This window comes from Papio anubis, chromosome 16 (genome assembly GCF_008728515.1).
Source record: "Papio anubis isolate 15944 chromosome 16, Panubis1.0, whole genome shotgun sequence".
In the NCBI taxonomy this organism is placed as follows: domain Eukaryota; kingdom Metazoa; phylum Chordata; class Mammalia; order Primates; family Cercopithecidae; genus Papio; species Papio anubis.
In genome coordinates, this window is record NC_044991.1 from 59,106,696 (window position 1) to 59,128,668 (window position 21,973).

Consider the following 21,973-nt stretch of genomic DNA (forward strand, 5'->3'; position numbering starts at 1 on the left):
ATCATGAAGATATTTTTCAACTTCTTAGACTTGTAAAATGCTGGATTAAAAATTCAAATGCTTTGAAGGCTCAGGCAGGTAACAGACCATAAGATACAACGGGTGTCAGACAAGAGGACATTCGGGGGCAAGTAGTGTCTGAGGCAAAGGGAAGCTCCAGCTGATCATGCCATGAGAAATCGTGGACCCAGTCTTGATTTCTCAAGAGAAATGGGAAATTGAGATTTTTCCGTGAACTCTCCAAAATTTGACTACTAATTAAGATGTTTAAAAATAGTGTCAACCAAAGGAAACATATTTATTAGCCTGTCTTCTTTGTAACCTCTGGTTTAGCTCTTCAAATTGATAAGGTCTTTTCACACAGAATATTTTATTACTAATTTAAACATAAAATGAGACTCTGAAGAGAGAGAAGAGGAAAAAGCATACACAGACACTGCACACCTACCGTGTCCCCACAGGCCGCATGGGAGTGTTTCAGGCATGTGATCTCATGTTACTCTGAAACCCTCCCCCTGGTGACTATTGTTATACCAACTTATCGGATAAGGAAGTGAGACTGAGAGAAGTCAAGTAACTTTGTCCAAAAGTCACCCACTGAGGAAGTGAGGAAAGGTGATCAGTCCCAAACCTAGCTCTATCTTTTACACCACACACTGGCTACTTTGGAAGATGTCAGAACAATGTCTTTGTGCACAGAGAGATTCACCCTCTGAGAGAACAGCAAACAGATCCTCTGGCGGGGCACGAAGCTAGCTGTGTCCTGGACACCAACCTGCATCTTCATCCCTCCCTTCCCTTTAAAATTCCTGAGCTGTTAAACCGCCCAGGGTTCTCAAGCCAATTAAAGTCCTAACCCTGTCCCCCTGGCCCTGTAGGCAGCAGAGCAGTAAGCCATGAATCCTGCTTTTCCTAATCTTGAACTCACTGGGCCCCAGCTTCGCCCAGATAAGCATGGTTTGCTAAGCCAATTAGTGGCAGACGATCTGACATGGGATTCCTGCCAGGCTCTCAGGATCTGGGAACCCCAAAATGGGGAGAAAATTAGGCAGTTGGGATTTGGGGGCCCTCCCTCTGATGCCCTCTCTATGCCTAGGCCTGGACACTGCACTCTATGTCACCTAAGAAGCCCTGCATGACAGAGAAGTTCTGGAATGAGTTAGTGACCTACTGGAAGTGAACATCAGGCCCTGGATTTCCCCTCTGGGAAACTATATTCTTGGCATAATGGTTAAGAGCACAGACTCTAGATTCAAATGACCTCAGTTTAAATCCGACTCTACTACTTCTTATATGTGACCTTGATAAGGCAAATAATCCCTCATCCGTTGTAAACTAGGGACCATAATTGTACCCACCCGCCTCTTGGGTTGTTTCAAGGTTTAATGAGGTAATGTGTAAGGGTTCAGCAAAGGGCTTGTTCCATCGTTAAATGCTCAGAAACTGCTGGCAATGATTAGTGCATTAGCCTGGGCTTTGCTCCCTGTGGAACAAAGGTTTGTTCATGGAGCACGTGGCCAGACAGCAAGGGGGTCCTGAAGTCCCTTGAAGCCATAATGACATGGCAGTCATTCATTTAATCTGCAGTTATTCATTCAGCGAACATTTATGAAGCACCTGCTATATATCAGGTACTGTTCTAAGTGCTGGGAATAGAGTGGTGAACAAGACAAAGTCCTTGCCCTCTTGGAGCTCTATAGCCTAATGAAGGAACCAATAAAAAAATAAACTATGATATATGTTATATGTGATATATAATACCTGGGTCAGATTGTGATAAGTGCTATGGGAAAAAAATGAAACGGCAGGGAGCTACTGGAGTGCTGGGGAGAGGTGTGGCTCTTTGAGATAGGGTGGTCAGGGTGGACCTCTTCAAGGAGGTGGCATGTGGGCAGAGGGCTGCAGGAGGTGAGGACAAGCTGTGTAGAGGTCTTGGTAAGGGTTTTGCAGGCAAAAAAGGGAAGGGCAAGGAGAAGGCCTGTGGGGCAGAAATAGAGTGAGGGGAGCATATTTGGAGATGCTGGTGGACAGACTGGCAGGGGCGAGGTCATGCAGGGCCTCAGAGGCCATGGCGAGGACTAGGGCTTTTACTCTTCATGACATGGGGAGCCCAGGACAGAGAAGGAATATGATCTTGGCTTGTGTTTTACAATGTCCACTCTGGCTGCTGAGTGGAGAATAGACTGGAAGGGCAGGGCACAGTGGCTCACGCTTGTAATCCCAGCACTTTGGGAGGCCAAGGCAGGAGGATCACGAGGTCAAGAGATCGAGACCATCCTGGCCAACATGGTGAAACCCCATCCCTACTAAAAATACAAAAATTAGCTGAGTGTGGTGGCGTGCGCCTGTAATCCTAGCTACTCAGGAGGCTGAGTCAGGAGAATCGCTTGAACCCAGGAGGCGGAGGTCGCAATGAGCTGAGAGCGTGCCACTGCACTCCAGCCTGGGTGACAGACCAAGACTCCATCCCAAGAGAAAAAGCATAAAAAAGAGAGTGAGTAGACTAGAAGGAGGCAGAGTAAGCCTAGAGATGCATGAGGAGTTTGCTACAAAGATGCAGGAGAGAGACAATGGAGACCGGATCAAGCTGTAGCAACAGGGGTGGGGGTCTGCTTCAGGCTGAGCTAATGTGACCTCTTTCCTTCTTTGGTCCTTAGTCTCTCCATTGGGGCCAGAGTTAATGGTTCAGAATCCACTCTCTGGAATCAGCCATATCCTGCATCTGCCACTTTCTGTGATTTAGGACAAGTGACATGACTTGTCTGTGCCTTGATTTTCTCATCTGCTAAATGGACCCTCTAATAATAGCACCTATCACATGGGGCTTGAGGTAGTAGAAAATTAAATAATGTTTAGTGTTCAGCACAGTGCCTGGAACATAGGAAGTGCTCAACGATGATCATTAGTCATTGTTATTTGTAAAACAGGTCAGGGGTTGGATTCCATAGTTTTCAAACTGTGTTTTACAGCCCTGTCTCCATCATTTTAACCCAAGTATCTCTGAATGTCTCTTTTATGACATATTGGCTACATGTCTAATATTTTGTTTTGAATAATCTGTCCTACAGCTGATGCTTGTTTACAACCCCCTGAACTCGGTGACCATCCATGAGGTTCCTCCCTGCTCTGCCTTTGTAGGGTTGTTCCAGTTTGGGCCTCACCACCCACCTCCTGGGAGATCCCTCTCCAGGAGGCTCTCTACTCCCACCCTGCCTCCTCCCCTTGCCCATCCAGCTGTCATGGGCCATTAGAGCTGCTCCTAACAGACACAGTGGCTGCAGCAGTTGGGCCCAGCGTCCCCTGTTTGATCTATAAAGACCACACAGGAGAAGCTCTGGGGAGTGGGAGGGCGGAGGGCTGCCAGGAAATGGCTTTGAACCCAGCAGCTGGGGCGCAGGTCCCTGGGGAGAGGAGGGAGGACGGTTGGGATCTTCTCTGGCCTCTCTGTTCACCACCCTTTGTTAGGGCATCCAAATTCCTCCCCTGGGAAATCCTATCAGCCTCTGGTAATCACCCCAACCCCCAATCCCACTTCCACCTGCAGGCAGAGCGATGGCTCCCCTCTGTCCCTAGAGCAAGTCCCTGTGCTTTAGCCTGGCTTTAAGGCCCTTTGCCCCCTGACCTTTTGTCTTTCCTCCCTGCTCTACCCACATAACAACCTGCTCCCCGCCCCCTTGCTCTCCACTGCCTGCAGTTCTTCCTCCAGCAACACCCAACACATTTCCAGTCTCCTCCCAGTGAAATTCTGCACGTCCTTCCAGGCTGAGCTCAAATGCCACCTCTTCTAAGAAACTTTCTCTGAACAAATCCCACACATGCTATCCTCTGCCCCCCAAAAACCACCTCCCACTCCCTCAACCAGGCAAAAGTCATTGTTCTAAAGTGGAAAATGTTTGGCTGTTTTGTCTGTTGATGAAAAAGCTATACATTCTTGTTGAAACCTCAGGCAATATAGACAAGGCATGAAGAAGTTCCCCTCTGCTCATTATCTCTTGGGGCTGGAGGGTTGGGGGTCAGGGCAGGTTTCCACTTACTAAGTAGATATTTCTTGCATTGCTTGAAGATTTTACCTCTGGTGTTTAATTAGCTAAAAAAAAAATGCATGTATGCATCTGCCTGTTTTTTAAAAATCAGGTGTTACTGAAAATTATTATACTTACTGTTTATTAAGACTTAGATTCTATCATTTCTCTTGACAATCCTGCCAGGTAGGGAGTGTGAGGATGAAGAAGAAGAACTGTAGACCCAAAACCCTGGCTTTGCCACATATGAGCTGTGTGGCTTTGAGTAAGTCACTTAACCTTTCTGGACCTCAGCTTTCTCATCTGTGAAATGGGCATCATAGCAATCCCTACCCAGGTCTCCATTGTGAAGGCTGATTCAATTAACATATATGTGCTCTGCACAGTACTCAGCACATAGTGGTACTCAGTATTTGCTAGCATTATTGGCCCCATTTTACAGATGTGGAAATTGAGGCACAGGGAAGAGTGGCCTTCCAGTTCATAAGGAGCAAAGCCAGGGTTTGAAGCCATGAGGTCAGGCTCCCAAACCCACAGGGGGAACCACCAAGCTATACTGTCTTCTGCTAGTTAAGTGTATTCTTACAAACAGTCAATCACGTATTGTTTAGAGAAGCAGAAGAAAAAATATCAGAAAAGTATTTTTATTTTTATTTTTATTTTTTTGAGACGGAGTCTCGCTCTGTCACCCAGGCTGGAGTGTAGTGGCTCAATCTCGGCTCACTGCAACCTCTGCCTCCCGGATTCAAACGATTCTCCTGCCTCAGCCTCCCAAGTAGCTGGGATTACAGATGCCCACCCCCATGCCTGGCTGATTTTTGTATTTTTAGTAGAAACGAGGTTTCACCATCTTGGCCAGACTGGTCTTGAACTCCTGACCTCAGGTGATCCACCTGCCTTGGCCTCCCAAAGTGCTGGGATTACAGGCGTGAGCCACCGCACCTGGCCAGAAAAGTATTTTTAAATTTGTATTTTAATGTAAAGTTCGCACTGTTAACATTCTGGGTTCTTCCTCTCAGACTTCCTCTGCAGGCACAATTACTCATTCCTCTTTACCCCACACCACTGATCACATTTTGTTGTGATCATCTGCCCACCTGGCTGGCTTTCCCACTGGATCACAAACTCCTGGGGAGTTGAGGCCTTGTCCCTTTTTCTCTCTCTCTCCCATGGTGACTAGCCCAGAGTGGATCCTCTGTTCCTTTTGGTGGTCTTGCACCCAGCCAGCTCTGGTGAGGTCCATGGTGGGTTCTTGCAACATGAAGCCAGTTGAAGTGGGCATTGGGTCTGTGGATGAAGTGCAAGGTGCTGAATGTGGGAGCTTTCTGCAGTTGTGGACACAGCACTGAGGTCTGTTAGGCCTACATCTGCAGCCTTTAAAACTGTCAATGGCCTAAGGCTAAGGAAAGAGGAGGTAATAGGAACAACCCTGGGTTGGGTTCCCAGAATGATACAGATGTGGCTGACTTAGGAGATGGAGGAAGTCAAGTTCCTTTTATGCAGTAGGTACTCAATAAATGTTGGTGTGAACTGGATTGAACCTTTGAGATCAGAATCTTGGACAAGTCACTTTACCACCTAGGGTTCAGTTACTCCATCTATAAAGTAACTTCAGAATTCTGGTGAGTTTTCCTGGGACTTGGACAAGAAAGCAGAGTAGCTGAGAGCTTGGGGCACCAGTGCAGATCAAGGTGCCATGACATCCTAGTTGCGTGACCCTGGGGAAGTTGCTCCACCAGCCACAGCTCCTGTCTCACCTGTGAAATGGGGATAGTGATAGCATCCACATCTTAAGGTTCTTATAAGGATATCTTGAGATAATGTAAATGCACAGGGCTTGTCATGTAGTATATGCCGGAAAACATCTACTACAATGACTACTATTACTGGCCCAAGTCGCAGCCCATCCTACTTGCTTAGTAACAAGATGGGGTTAGGACAGGGGCATAACGGGTCCTAACTCTCACCCACTGACACCCTATCGAGGAAGGAGAGTTGTTCTATGGCTCCAGAGATAGTGTGAGGGCAGATGCGAACTCAAAGTAAAGGGAGATACAGTCTTTGGAATAGAAGCAAGAACACACTGTCAATCAGGCTGTTCCCAAGGGTGTGAACTCCACCTCAGCAGAGGTGTCCAGATGGAAGTGGCTAACTTTGGCAGGGATGCTGTAGCAGGGACTCCTGCTTCAGTTTGGAGGGTAAACTAGATCATCTCTAAAGCCCCTTAGTTCTAAGTGTCTGTAGCTGTAACCTTGGGACTTTATGATACTCGTTTCCATGATGTTTAACCACCAGACCACAGGTTGCAAAGCAGTGGCCTATGGGCAAATCCAGCCTCAAGAGTGTTGGTTTGGTCTGCAAAGGATTTTTTTCTCCTACTTTTTTTTTCTTTTTGAGATGGTCACGCTATGTTGCCCAGGCTGAAGTGCAGTGGCACGATCTCAGCTCACTGTAGCCTCTGCCTCCTAGGCTCAAGTGATTCTCCTGCCTCAACCTCCTGAGTAGCTAGGACTACAGGTGCACATCATCATGCCCAGCTAATTTTAAAACAAAATTTTTGTAGAGGCAGGATTTCACTATATTGTCCAGGCTAGTCTTGAACTCCTGGGCTCAAGTGATCCTCCTGCATTGGCCTCCCAAAGTGCTGGGATTGCAGGCGTGAGCCACTGTGTCAGTTCTTCTCCTACTTTTTATTAAAACCTTTCATTACATAAAAATTTAAACACATGCAAAAGTTGAGGGAATAGGATAATGATCCCCCATCACCTCTCTTCAACAATTATTGGTTCCTGGCCAACCTTGTTTTATCTAGGGCAGCACCATCCAACAGAACTTTCTGCAGTCATGAAAATGTCCTATATCTGCACTATCCAATTTAGTAGCCACTGGCCACACATGGCTACAGAGCAATTGGCATGTGGCCAGTATGACTGAGGAACTAAATTTTAAACTCTATTTACTTTTAATTAATCAAAGTCTAAATAATCATACGTGGCAAGTGTTGAACATGTAGGTGTTGGAGAGCATAGTTGCAGGTCCCACCCCATTTCCTTCCCTTCCATGTTATTTTCAAGCAAATCTCAAACATCTCTAAAAAGATAGACTTCAAAAACATCAGTAAATGACTGGGCATGATGGCTCATGCCTGTAATCCGAGCACTTTGGGAGGCTAAGGTAGACAGATCACTTGAGGTCAGGAGTTCAAGACCAGCCTGGCCAACATGGTGAAACCCCGTCTCTATTAAAAATACAAAAATTAGCTGGTCATGATGGTGCATGCCTGTAGTCCCAGCTACTCAGGAGGCTGAGGCAGGAGAATTGCTTGAATCCGGGAGGCGGAGGTTGCAGCGAGCTGAGTTCACACCACTGCACTCCAGCTTGGGCGAGAGAGTGAGACTGTCTAAAAAAAAAAAAAAAAAATTGTTAAAATATGTAATACTGCTATCACACACCTACAAAATGGAATTATAATTTCTTTTTTTCTTTTCTCTTTCTTTCTTTCTCTTTCTTTTTCTCTTTCTTTCCTCTTTCTTTCTTTCTTTCCTTCTTTCTTTCTTTCTTTCCTTCCTTCTTTCTTTCTTTTTTCTTTTTTAAGACAGGGTTTCACTCTGCCACCCAGGCAAGAGTGCAGTACCACAGTCATGGCTCACTGAAGCCTCGAACTCTTGGGCTCAAGAGATCCTCTCACCTCAGCCTCCCAAAGTGCTGAGATCACAGGCATAAGCCACTACACCAGCCTAATTTCTCAAAAATTCATATGGTATTTCTTTAATTTGTTGTGAACATTTCCAAAATGAGATGTTTCCCTTGTTTTTCTTTTTGCATAAATATCCTAATATCCGCCTATTCTTGAAAAATTGAAACTCCAGTCATGCTGGGCTCATATTCTCCCAGGGCATCAGTTGGCTGAAACTGACAGGTGGCTGCCTCTGTAGACAGGCCACATAGTTCCCCAGTCCTTCATAATGATAGCAGCTGAGCCCCTTTGAGCATTGGCGTTTGAGACCCTGGCTACCACGTAGAATCTCACACCGAGACTAGGGACAAATAGAAGTGATGTTTTCTCCCTGCCTTGGTCCCATGATACCTTCAGATGCCATCAGGAGGCTGGAATCTAACCCCCTCCCCCACTGGCTTATGACATCCCAACTCCACATGAGGATATCAAGCAAAGAAAGAAAGGGGGAACAAAGGGCCTTGGGCTAGAGTATGGGGTCCTGGGTTTTAGTCTCTGCTCTGCACCCATTTCACAGATGGGGAAACTGAGGTCCAGAGAGGGGAGGAGAGCTGGCTGCACTCATACAGTGAGGGATGTGAGAGGCCATAACCTAGTCCCCAAATGCTTTGCTGGAGAGGGGTTGCCCATTCCTCTGCTGTGCAAAAGAGGGACACTGGCTGGAAGCTGATGAAGGTGAGTGGGATGGGAGAGGGTCTCAGCTTCTCAGTTAGGGCCTAAAATTAGTGGTTGGGAAATGTTTGGCTTTAGCCCAGAAGAAAAAAAAAAAAAAAAAAGAGGTGCTGTGACTCTGTAGGGGGCTGCTAAGGAGGAGGGAGACAGCCCAGCTCCAGCTCCCAGCACCACATGAAATGGGAGCCAAACGTGTAAAATCACATTCTTTACTGACATTTATGACTCATTTGGCTGACAACCCCAGGAAGGTCCTATTTTGTATTCTTGCAGGCGCACTCAACATTAAAGGGTAGGCAGATGGGGAGGGGGCCTCAGGGCTATCCCCCTAACCCCCCCGGCAAAAGCTTCTGGGGCTTCATTGCAGGTGAGGAGGCTGTATAGCTGGGAACCGAGTGTTTCCTGGAGAACCCATAGACCAGATTTGGGTTCCCAGGGCCTGGCTCAGCTTGATCCATGCCCCATGGTGAAATGGGGGAGTCGGCCAGTCCTGGTTTGGGATGCAACTCTGATGCTTTCTGGCTATGTGACCTTGGGCAAGTCATTTCTCTAATGGCTCTAGACTCTATTGCCTCGTGTCCGGGCCATCCTTACCTCTCACCTGGCAACTGGTCTCCTGTCTTTCACCCTTGTCCTCCTGCGATCTGTTCCCCACAGCCAGGATGCTTCCTCTAACATGAGGAAGTGGTATCTAATCTTGTCACTTCTCTGTTTAAAACCTTCCTGTGGCTCTCCATCACTCTTAAGATAAAGACCAGACTGGGCATGGTGGTTTACACCTGCAATCCCAGCGCTTTGGGAGGCTGAGGCAGGAGAATTGCCTGAGCTCAGGAGTTCGAGACCAGCCTAGGCAGCATAGAGAGACCTCATCTCTACTAAAAATTAAAAAAAATATCCTGGTATGGTGGCATATGCCTATGGTCCCAGCTACTCAGGGGGTTGAGGTGGGAGGATTGCTTGAGCCCAGGAGGTTGAGGCCACAGTGAGCTGTGCTCTCATCACTGCACTCCAGCCTGGGCAACAGAGTGAGACCCTGTCTCAAAAAAAAAAAAAAAAAAAAGACCGGTTGCTGTGGCTCATGCCTGTAATCCTAGCACTTTGGGAGGCAGAGGCAGGTGATCACCTGAGGTCAGGAGTTTGAGAACAGTCCCGTCAACATGGTGAAACCCTGTCTCTACGAAAAAAATACAAAAATCAGCTGGGCGTAGTTGCCCACACCTGAAGTCCCAGCTACTTGGGATGCCCCTGAGGCAGAAGAATCACTTGAACCCAGGGGGCGGGGGTTGTGGTGAGCTGAGATGGCGCCACTGCACTCCAGCTTGAGTAACAGAGCAAGACCCTGTCTCAAAAACAACAACAACAAAAAAGATAAAGACCAGCCGGGTGCAGTGGCTCATGCCTGTAACCCCAGATCATGGCTCAGTAGTCACCTCCTCTAGAAAGCCTTCCCTGACCACCACACCTTTCCCAAGCTGGGCCTGGCCCTTCTCCAGTAGCACTGCCATCCTCAGTGCTGAAGCAGGAACCCCGGTTTGGAGTATGTCTGGAGCCCGTGGAACATGCTTGTTATTACATGTTTACCTGATGATTTAGTTAATCTTCAGGTCCCCATTAGACTGAGTTCCATCAGTGGGTTGGGTCTGTCTTGCACACCATTGTGTCCACGAGCCATTTTAGCACAGATTTTTGGGTACATAGTAGGTACTCAAAAGTGCTTGGTGGGCTGGGCACGGTGGCTCATGCCTGTAATCCCAGCACTTCGGGAGGCTGAGGTGGGCGGATCACCTGAGGTCAGGAGTTCGAGACCAGCTTGACTGATATGGCAAAACCCTGTCTCTACTAAAACTATAAAAATTAGCTGGGTGTGGTGGCGCACACCTGTAATCCCAGCTACCCAGGAGGCTGAGGCAAGAGAATCGCTTGAATCCAGGAGGCGGAGGTTGCAGTGAGCTAAGATCGAGTCACTACACTCCAGTCCAGGTGACAGAGAGACTCTGTCTCAAAAGGAAAAAAAAAAAAATGTGCTTGGTGAATAAATGTCAAATGAACCTTCCCTTTTCTGGCACTAAGTTTTCTCATTTGGAAAATGGGGATTATATCCATGAACCTCACAGGACTGCAGTGAGGATTTTAGCAAAGTACATATAAAAGGCATTTGATGAGTGGGAGTTATTTTCTGGGGGGCAGGCAGAGACCCCAAAGAATACTTGCCCTGTGAACCTGTCCCAAAGGTGCTTTTCTCACCCAGTGTCCCTTGGGGACAGATTCAACGAGCACCAGGGGAAAGCCAGCCTAGGAGTGGGTCTCAGCTGTGCCAGAAACCAAACTTCCTTCTTACCGATGGGGCCTCTGATTCAAAAAGTTCCTTGAAACCTTCCATTGATCAAGTGCCCAACACTGAGCTGGGCCTTTTACACACATTACTACTTTCTGATTTCACAGCTACCCTGTACATGGGTATTGGGCTGATGGGTCCAGAGAGGGGAGGCAACTTGCCTGGGGCTACATAGTAAGAGATGGAGCTAGGATCTGAGCCCAGGCCTACCTGACTCTCTCACCTGGGTTCTTTCCCTCTGTTTTTGGCCACTTTTACTTAAGGAGTTTACAAAGCAGAGTTTATAAAGTATATTCACTCTCTTCATTCATTCACTCACTCAACAAATGACTGCGCATTAACGATGTGCCAGGCACTGGGCTTGTAGCAGAGGACACCATAAACACGGTCCCCACTCTCATGACCTGCAGGACTGGGGGAAAGACAGGCAATAAATATGTAAACAAGTAAATGAGATGGTTTCAGGTTGTGATATGTGTAACTTAAAAAAACAGGGTAACATGACAGAAAGTGACCAGAGGAGCTGCAGAAGTGCTCTGTGGGGTTACAGGCAGTGGTGAGGGGGATGGCTGGGAAAGATCTCTGAAGAGGTGACACTGAGCTGAGATGGAAGAATGAGAGTTTGACAGGCGTTAGGGAGGACCTTTCTAGGCAGAAGCCCTGGGGTTGGAGTGAGCTTGGTGTGTTCAGGAAGTAGGAGCTGGAGCATGGGAGAGGGGGAGGTGGCAGGAGAGGGTCCCCGAGAGGGACAAAGGTTGTGTCCTCCTGGGCCTCAAAGGTCATGGTGAAGAGTTAATTTTAAAAGTAGTGGGGGCCGGGCACAGTGGCTCACGCCTGTAATCCTAGCAGTTTGGGAGGCCGAGGCAGGCGAATCACCTGAGGTCAGGAGTTCAAGACCATCCTGGCCAACAGGGCAAAACCCCGTCTCTACTAAAAATACAAAAATTAGCCAGGCATGGTGGCAGGCACCTGTAATCTCAGCTACTCAGGAGGCTGAGGCAGGGAGAATCGCTTGAACCCAGGAGGCAGAGGTTGCAGTGAGCCAAGATCGCGCCATTGCACTCTGCCTGGGTGACAGGGCAAGACTCTGTCTCAAAAAAAATTAAAAATCAAAATAAACAAATAAATAAGTAGTGGGGAGTGGACAGGCGCAGTGGCTCACTCCCAGCACTTTGGGAGGCCGAGGCAAGTGGATCACTTGAGGTCAAGAGTTTGAGACCAGCCTGGCCAATATGATGAAACCTTGTCTCTACTAAAAATACAAAAATTAGCCAGGCGTGGTGGCACATGCCTGCAATCCCATCTACTCGGGAGGCTGAGGCACGAAAATCACCTGAACCCCAGACTCGGAGGTTGCGGTGAGCTGAGATCATACCACTGCATTCCAGCCTGGGTGACAAGAGTGAGACTCCATTAAAAAAAAAAAAAAAAAAAAAAGTAGTGGGGAGTGGCCTGCCCTGACCTAGGAGTTTACAAGATCCCCCTGCTGTTGTGTGAAGACCAGGCTTGAAGAGGGCAAGGATGGAAGTGAGAACCCCAGGGAAGCTGCTGGAATGGGGTGGCTTGGCCCAGGGTGGTGACACGAGGGTAGAGAGAAGAACTTGGGTTCAGGACATAGCTGTGGAGCATTAATGTTATCAGAGTTGGGTGGGTGGGGAGGGGCTTGATGAACACCCCTTGGTGTAGACAAGAATCAGTTACTTCCATTTTATGGAGGAAGATTGAGGCCCATCGAGGAGCTGGGCTTTCCCAGAATCACCTGGGTCTCCTGACTCTCCACTTACTATTGTTGCCCCTCTCCCAGTTTTCTCTAAACCCACATAATCCCAAGTGAAACCTGAAGTCCATCGTGTCTTACCGGGGTCCTATCAGGGTCCTGCTGGGCAGCCATACTGCACATCCTCCACGCAAGGGAACCTGCCACATAGGCAGCTGAGGCAACAGGGGAATCCCATGGGACGAGGCTTGTCCTTCCTCTTTCCTGCTCTGGCTCAGGAGGCCATGAAGAGCCAGGGCTGAGTTCTAGATCTGGCACTAATTTGCTGTGTGACTTGGGACAAGTCCTGGTCCCTTTCTAGGTCTGTTTTTCATCTGTGAAATAAGGATAATGGTAGTCCCCACTTCAAATATTTGTTAAGAGGGATGGACACGTTCATATGTATAAAAAGTCTCAGCACAGCCTGTCATCCAGTTGGGACTCAGTAAATGTGAGCTGTTATCCTGATTAGTAACTGCTGCACACTGTCCCCCTGCAGACCTACAGACTAGCTATGGGCTCAGCTGGGGGGATGTCCTGCCCCTGCCCATCAGCCCTGGCTCTCCCATCTGCCTCCCAGGCCCACCCTGTTCCCTCTGTAGGGGTCTGCAGACCCTGGTCCGCATCGAGACCAAGGAGCTAGCCAGCATGAGGGTGGTTCCTGGATGGAGAGGCAGCGGGGGAGCCGCTGGAAGCTGCTGTGTGTTTGGCCCAGAGTTGTGAGGGGGAGTGGGGAGGGGCGAGAACACACACTCGGAAACGCTGAGACCGACAGATGGAGGAGCTGAGGATGTGAGAGACACACACAGACAGAGAGAGACCCAGAGTCAGGGAGAGGAGGAGCAGGCAGGGGAGGACGGCCGGAAAACGGGCAGTCACGCCAAGCCACGAGCTGAGCAACAAATCAGCAGATGAACCAAGCAGTCGAGGGACTAAAAGACACAGACAGACCACCAAGTGGACCTAGCATCCAAGACACAGACAGAGACACCACCAAACAGACCCAGCATCCAAAACACAGACAGACAGACCACCAAACAGACCCAGCATCCAAAACACAGACAGACAGACAGACCACCAAACAGACCCAGCATCCAAAACACAGACAGAAAAGCAGACCTCGTATTCACAGGATAGAAAGCTGTCTGGCATCCGGGGGACGCAGACTGAAGCTCCTGGCCTCTAAGGGCAGGCAGACAGGCTTACCCAGGATCACAGGGTCAGGCCAATAGGACATAGTGTCTGAGAGACTATGTGACCCACAGTCTAAGGGACAGGATTCCAGGATTCTGGAACTAAGCCAGGGACTGAGCCAGGATTCCAGGGTAAGACTGACTGACTAACAGACTCCTGACAGAAATGCAGGAATGATAAATAGGCTGGCCCTGCGTTCAAGGGACAGACACAATGGACAGGCTGATCTGATCCACAGACAGACAGAGACAATGACTCGGGATCTGAGGTCAAAGGGATGGGTACAGGCTTGGGCCCAGGTTTGCCTGTCTGAATGGACTGAGTTGCAGGCCAGAAACCCTGACCTAGAACCAGAGACTTGGGGTGACTCAGGAACAAAGAACAGGAGAGAGATGGGGTGATGCAGACACTGCCAGAAGCTTCCTGGCTTCTCAAGAACATAGGATCCCCTTATCTTTTTCCCCTCCTGCCCATTAGAGAGCAGCCCCCAAACTCTGGGGGACTGGCGGACACTGGAAAGTTGCTGTGGGGAGGGTAGGATGGGCCTGGGGAGAAGGGAATGAGCTCCTATTCATTTATCGATGCTGCAATCTGTTCACGGAGGCAGTGAGGTTCAGAAGAGACAGGTTTTTAGATCCCTGACAGGAGGGATTTCATACTCTAGCTTCTACTCTCCTCACCAGGCATGGCCTTTTTGCTCTCACCCCCACCCCAAGCAGTATACACTCATCTGCTCTTCCAGTTTCTTCCCGGACAAGCTTCTTCTCTGAGCACAAGACCGGGGGTCAGTAAATTAGATTCCAAACAGACAGAGGGCCTCTGTTTCCTCATCTATAAAATGGGGACAGCAGAAGTTGCCTGTTAGGTTAACAGCACGAACCGCAGTGTCTGGCTCACTTCAGGCCTCACGCAGTTCAAGCCTGAGAGCTGTTAGAGAAAGCAAGGCCTAACCGGGCTAGGGGGGCATCAGGGAGTGCGTCCTGTTGGAAGAAGGACAGGAATGAGTCAGCGAGGGCAGGAGGAGCCTGTGAGGTGTCCTGGCTCTTGGCAACTTCAAGGAGAGAAACCCCAGAGCCCTGTAAGGTCAGGAGGGAGGTCCCTGCCCTCATGGATTCACAGTGGGAGAATGGAAAATAAATAAATAAATGGTGATTTCATAGTGTAGGTTAAGGAGAAAATAATACAGGGGGGTGTGGTAGACTAGAGTGAGTTGGCAAGGGTGGCCTGGGAGGCCTCTCTGAGAAGGTGTGAACTGATGAGGAGCCAGCCACGGGAGGATCTGGGAAAGGGGTGTTCCAGGCAGAGCAAGTGCAGACGTCCTGAGCCAGGGATGAGTCTGGCTGAGTTTTAGGATCCCCCCAGCGCATCTGGAGTGTCAGGAACAAGTGGGACAGTGGTTTGAGATGAGGTGAGAGAAACAGGCAGGGCCAGATGGTTTAGGGCCTGCACGCCGAGGGGAGAAGCGTGGGTTTTATTCCAAGTGTGATAGGAGGCCCTTGGAAGGCTTTGTGAAGGGGAATGACATGATCTGACAGGTTTTAAAAATATCCCGCTGGTTGCCATGTGGAGAATGGACTGTAGGGAGGCAGGAGTGGATTCGGGCAGCCCACATGGAAGGCTGACGTGGTCATCCAGGCAAGATGACTGTGGCCTGCACAGGTGGTAACAGAGGAGACATGGACAGACTGGGGATTTTGTTGTTTTTTAGCGACAGGGTCTTGCTCTGTCACTCAGGCTGGAGTGCAATGGTGCAGTCATGGCTGACTGCAGCCTCGAACTCCTGGACTCAAACAATCCTCCTGCCTTAGCCTCCTGAGTAGCTGGGACTACAGGCACACGCCACCACACCGACCAATTTTTAAATTTTTTGTAGAGATGGGGTTTCTCTGTGATGCCCAGGCTGGTCTTGAACTCCTGGGCTCAAGTGGTCCTCCCGCCTCGGCCTCCCAAAATGATGGGATTCCAGGCATGAGCCACCATACCTGGCCTGGGGATAATTTTGGAGAAGATCAGATGTGCACCACCCCCAATCTGGATTCCCTTCCCTGAGGTGGGGTGTTCTTCTCTTGGGTGAAGATCAGCTTCTTTCAACTTCATTTCAAATAGAGCGGGATGTGGGATAGGGTGGACTTCCTGGAGGAGGTTTCAAGAGAGGTTGCTTCCAGAGGCCCCTGCCCAGTGTATGCTACTCCCTCTATGGATACCCTTTACAGTTTATAAACCATTTTTAAATTCACTGCGCGCGCGCGTGTGTGTGTGTGTGTGTGTGTGTGTGTGTGTCTAGACAGGGACTCACTGTGTTGCCCAGACTGGTCTCGAACTCCCTGGTTCAAGAGATCCACCCACCTCAGCCTCCCAAAGTGCTGGGATTACAGGCATGAGCCACTGCACCCTGCCCCCTCACTCATTTAATGCTCACAACAAGGAGGAAAATAAAGCTCAGAGAAGTGGAGAGACTACCCAAGGTCACACAGCGGGTCTGAGACAGAGATGGGAATCAAACCCACATGCCAGCCATTGCTACCTTTCCTCCCTCATCCTTACCCCAGTGGCTATGTATAGGCAGAATGGCAAGTGCCATTCCCATTTTAGAGAAGGGAAACTGAGGGCCGGGGAAATGAGGTTGCATGTCCTGGGCAGGACTGTTTTAAGACCTTTGTGGGCACCACATCTATCAAGCATATTAAAATGCAGCTACATCAAACAACCCATGTAAATTATATATGACCAGATAAAAGCCAAACTGTAGTTGACTGGCTGACATCATGTTCTGTTTTGCAGACGTTTAATTAAACATTTATTAATTTTGATTCTGTAGTTTTTCCCTGTGTTTTGGAGCCAATTTTTTTTCAGGCTTCAAACATTTTCCTAGGCCCATGAAAATCTCACAGGCCCTTGGCAGAAAGCTTTTTGTGCTGGCTGGAGGGAACAGCCACAGTTTTGGTCCTGTTGCCAAAAGGGGCACAGCAAGGCAGAACCCAGGCCTTTTATCCCCAGACCACAGTGTGGCCTTTCCACACTCCCCATTGACCCCACATTCCTGGGACTCAGAGGCCTCCTCTCTTCTCTTCCTCCATCGCTGCTCCTGCCCACGGTGGCCCTGGGCTGTGTGAGCCCTTTGTCTGTGGTTAGCTGGGAGCTGGCAGAGGAAGGGGCAGGAGTGGGCAGGGAGGTGGGCAGGCGGCCCGTCAGGTAGTGATGGATGCTGGCTGGGGGCCAGGGCCTCTCTCATGCTGACCCGGGCCCGGAAACAGATGGTCTTCCAGCCTGAGAGAAACTTCCAGGGTGTCACCTTCCCCCAACTCCCCAGGCCCCTTCACATTGGACCAGCTGGTCTATCCTTCCTAGTCAAAGCCAGAGCCACAGGAAGGGGAAGGGAATGTGGTGGCAGGGGGGATGGAGGCTAGAAAAGACAGCCTGTGTTCTAGGCCCTCAGAAGTTCTAGGGGCCATCTTGGTTTCTCCCCCAGCCCCCACCTCTGGTCATCTCCAGATCTCTCTCTGCCCCTTCTCTATCCCCTGACTTAGCTCAGCCCTGTAATTTCAGACCTGGACCAAAACCCATCCTCTCCTGGCTTTCCTCCAAGCCAGCCTCCACAGCAAGCTTTCTAAGCCACTGAGCCAAGCTCACCACCCCTGATTCTGGGATGGCATTCAGATAGAGAATAAAATCTGAACTCTTTAGCCCAGAATTTGATGCCCTTCACAATTCTAGTCTCCTTATGCCCCTGCCCATTAAAATCCCCTGTCCAGGCCCAGCAAACCTCTGGCCATTCCCCTAAAAGGCCAAATTCTTTCAGGCCTCTGAGCCTTTGCTTCAGCTGATTCTTCCACCTGGAATGACCTTCCATCTCTTGTGTGCCTTCAAATGCCAACCCATGCTTTAAAACTGAGACCAGGCCGGGCGTGGTGGCTCACGCCTGTAATCCCAGCACTTTGGGAGGCCAAGGCGGGCGGATCACCTCAGGTCGGGAGTTTGAGACAAGCCTGACCAAAATGGAGAAACCCTGTCTCTACTAAAAATACAACATTAGCCAGGCATGGTGGCGCATGCCTGTAATCCCAGCTACTCGGGAGGCTGAGGCAGGAGAATCACTTGAACCCCAGAAGCAGAGATTGTGGTGGGCTGAGATTGTGCCACTGCACTGCAGCCTGGGCAACAAGAGCGAAACTGTCTGAAAACAAAACAAAACAAAACAAAAACAAACAAAAAAACTGAGATCAAATGTTTCTTCCCTTCAAGGCATCTTGTAGCATTATTTCGCCTCCTATCTTGTCTCTCTTCCATGGGACTGGGAGATACATAAGGGCACACAGCCTGGCACAGAGCAGGTGGTCAAAATCCACCTGCTACATGAATGAATCATTCTGGCTGCAGGGATCCTTATGTGTGGGGTAAGCAGGAGTCCAGAAAATGGAAGATACAGGGAGACAAATTTCTGCTTATCAGAAGAAACACAATCCAGCCCTGGAGCTGCTCAGAAGCTGAGGTCCCTGTCCTGGGGAGCGTGTCAGCAGTGGGTATAGATGCACCATGCTGAGGTCCTTGTCCTGGGAAGCGTGTCAGCAGTGGGTATAGATGCACCAGGCTGAGGTCCCTGTCCTGGGGAGCATGTGAGCAGTGGGTATGGATGCATCAGGCTGGAAATGGCTGAAGGAATCCCAGCATGGCACAGGAGAGTTGGTCAGAGGGGGCTTTGCATTTCCAGAGTCAGCTTCTGAGGGAACAGCCCCCTTCCCCATCCTGGCTGCCAATCCTGTCATTTGTTATGTTGACAGTGTGTTTATGTCATAGACTGATGCCAGGATGACCCAGGGATGGGGAGGAGGGTCCTAAATGGGATGTTCCTGGCCACATTTTGCAGAGTCCCAGAATATTCACTCTGAAAGGATCTCCAGAGTCATCAAACTCATCCCTTTCATTGGCAGATGGAGAAACTGAGGCCTAGAGAGGGCCACACAGCTGGTAAGACCAGTATACTCATTTGAGGAAACTTGGTATCAGCTGGCCCCACATCCAGGGAGCACTGTGACTTCCTCCATTGGGCTGTGAATAGAGTGAGTCCCCTGATTCCCAAACAACATCCTGGAAGTGCCAGCACTTCACCCTGGGAATAGATCCCAAATCCCTGGCTCCCCAGTTTCGGATCCAGGCAGCGGGTCACAGAATCTGTGTAAGGGTTACCCCTCCACACATACACACACGCACACACCACCCCCAGTTTCCTGGGAAAACCACTTTTGGAAGAGTCCTCTGGTTTGCACCAAAGGGTGTGCCTGTCCTGTGAATCAGAGAGTTTGGGGAGCTGGCAGGGGTGGGGGTTGCTGGGAAGGTGGCAGGGTCTGTAGCTGCAGGAGTGGAGCTTCTGGGCAAGGAACCAGGGCAGAGGGGAAATCAGACCCAGAGATCTGTGTGGATAGGTCCCCTCTCACCTTACATAGGCACTGTGCACTCCATAATGTGCAAAGTTTCTTTTCATTCATTTAATCCTCACCGCCACTTTGGGAGGGATTAACTAGGGCTCAGAGAGGGTCTTGCTCAAGATCACACGTAAATTAGAAGCCAAGTCAGGGATTGATCTCAGGACTTCAGAGTCCCTTCTATACCCCTATAGGGTTACTAGAGTTCCATTCAGTTCAACAAGCTTGCAGCCGTGCACACTTTCATTCATTCAGCCCACATAGATTAAGCACCTACTGTGTGCTAAGAATTGAGGATGCAGCAGTTAGCAAGCCAGCCTAGTCATTCTCCAGGTACTCACAGCATGGGGGTGATGGGCACATAACCAGGCAGTTACAACGCACTGTGACAAGTGCTGGCAGATTAGACGGAAGCCTGGGAGAGACCTTTACCCTAGATGAAAGGTAGTCAGCCGAAGCTTTATGGACAAAATTGTGTTCAAAAGCTGAGCCTGGGGAAAAAAACAAGAGTCATCCTGGGTTGGGGCCGGGATGGGGTTAGGGGATAGGGCAGGGTGTTTTAGGGAGAGGAAACAATAGGTACAATTCCTCAGCAAGAAGGGAGAACATTGTGAGCTCTGGCTCTGTGACCTGTGCAAAGCGGCCATGAACAGCCGTAGAGTTTGTTGGGAGAAGTGGCATGAGAGGAAGCAACGGTTTCAGATGCCAAGCCGAAGTGGCTGTGAGCACCTTCCTTGCACCCTGGGGTGAGAGCTGGGCACTGAGCGGTGAGGATCTCACCTCAGCTGGGCACTGAGAAGGGAACAGGCCAGGGATCTGCTGGTGGCAACAGAACTGGGGCTGGCACCAGGCAGTAGGGACTATTCCTGGAAGGAACCTATGTGAGCAAAACTTTTTATGGTTTACAGTCAGAGGCAGTGTTGCCTCATGGTTAGAGTGCCGGCCCTGAGGCCAGAATGACTGGGTTTGAGTCCTGGTTTTACTGTGTCCTAGCTGTGTGACCTTGGATAAATGACATACCTCTCTGGGTCTCAGTTTGCTCACCTACAAAATGGGGATTGGGCCGTGTGCGGTGGCTCATGCCTGTAATCCCAGCACCCTGGGAGGCCAAAGCAGGATGATTGCTTGAGGCGAGGCCAGGAGTTCAAGACCAGCCTGGGCAACATAGCCAGAAAAAAACATTTAAAAATTAGCCTGGTGTAGTGGTACATGCCTGCAGTCCCAGCTACTTAGGAGGCTGAGTCGGGAAGGTTCCTTGAGCCCAGGAGTTTGAAGTTGCTGTGAGCTAAGATGGCACCACTGCACTCCAGCCTGGGTGACAGAATGAGACTCCATCTCTAAAAATAAAACAAAATAAGGGACGGGTAACAGGGCTATTGTAAGCTCAGCGCACTCCAAGGTGTCAGTAACCCTGTAAAGAAAGCACGCCCCAACCCGTTATAGGAACAATGGCGATGCTGCTGTTGTATTTAAGGCTTTACTTAGTACCAGTCCTTTCTCTAAGCTCATGAGTCCATTCAGTACTCTTCAACGGCAGCCTCATAAAGTGATCCTTTCGAAATGCCCATTTCACAGCTGAGGAAACAGGCTCAGCGTAGGGAGTGACTTGCCCCCCGTCGCCTGTGGGCGGCTCGGGGCGGGTGGGACAGAGCGAGAGGAACGAGCGCGCGGGAGCTTGAGCACCGCGTCCTTCCCGCAGGTACCTGCGCGCCCTGTACCTGGGGCTGCAGAGCCGCTGGCGCGGGGAGCAGCTGCGGCGCCACTTCTACTGGCGGATGCTGTTCGAGAGCGCCGACGTGAGCATGCTGCGCCTGCTGGAGACCTTCCTGCGCAGCGCGCCGCAGCTAGTGCTGCAGCTCAGCCTGCTGGTGCACCGTGGTGGCGCACCGGACCTGCTGCCGGGTGAGCCCGCCCCTTCACCCTCCGCGCCTGGGACCGCCCCACCGGGCCTTTCTCCCTGCTTCAGGCTCCCTGGGGATGCCCTGTGCGCTTCCCCACCCCAGCCCAGGGCTCACTCAGTCAGGGTTTACGGAGGCCTGCCCCTTCTACCTCACCACCCTCCAGGTCTCTCGAGACCGCCGCATCCCCTTCGATGGCCCACTTACACTCAGAGTGAGGAGGGACCTGGCCGACACCCATCAAGCCCCCTGGGCTCTCCCGCCCTCCTCCCTTCCCCGTTGCCAGAGCCAACCAAACCCCATCTCCCATCCAAACACCTAGACCCTCTGGGGAATCCCCTGCCCACTTCGTTCCCTAACCTGATCCCAGCCTGCATCTCCTGGGGACCCCCTGCCTCACAGACCTGGCCAATCACCATCAGTTTCCAGAGAGCCTACTTCACTGGGGGGCCCCGGGAGGGTCCTCCCAGCCCTAGTCCTGGCACTCATCCCCTCATCCTCCCTAAGGCCCTGTTAATTTCCCACCTTGCCCCTTCCATAATGACAGACCAGGCCAAGCCCCTCAATATCAGAGAAAAATCGCATCCCCCTGTCTCCCTGAAGCACTCCATGCTCTCCCCACCCAGTCCCTACCCAATCCATCCTCAGTGTCCCAAAAGACTATCACCACCCCTCAGGGCCCTGGGGATCCCTTGCCCAGATACTGGATCCCAATCACAACGCTTCCCACCTTGGGTCTCCCCGCCCCTGCCCCTCAGCTCTGCTCAGCTCAGCTCTAGATATTCCTCTCCATGCCCGGCCTCCTACTGGTGGCCCACGACTTCTAATGGTCCCCTCCTGGCTGCTCCACACCCTAATCATGACCTCCTCTTCACCTCCTCTTCCACTCCCAGCGTCCTGGACCCTCATTTTCCACCCTCCCACCAAGACCCCTGAACCC

General features: G+C 50.4%; 1 protein-coding gene across 1 annotated transcript in view; it reads left to right on the forward strand.

Moving 5' to 3' along the window:
* The window catches only part of XKR7 (XK related 7), a 32,871-nt gene that overhangs the window by 3,713 nt on the left and 7,185 nt on the right, over positions 1-21,973 (forward strand). The window contains exon 2 of the mRNA XM_003904892.3: positions 20,835-21,037. Within this exon, the coding sequence (XP_003904941.1) occupies positions 20,835-21,037 (203 nt within the window). The remainder of the gene's footprint in view (positions 1-20,834; positions 21,038-21,973) is intronic.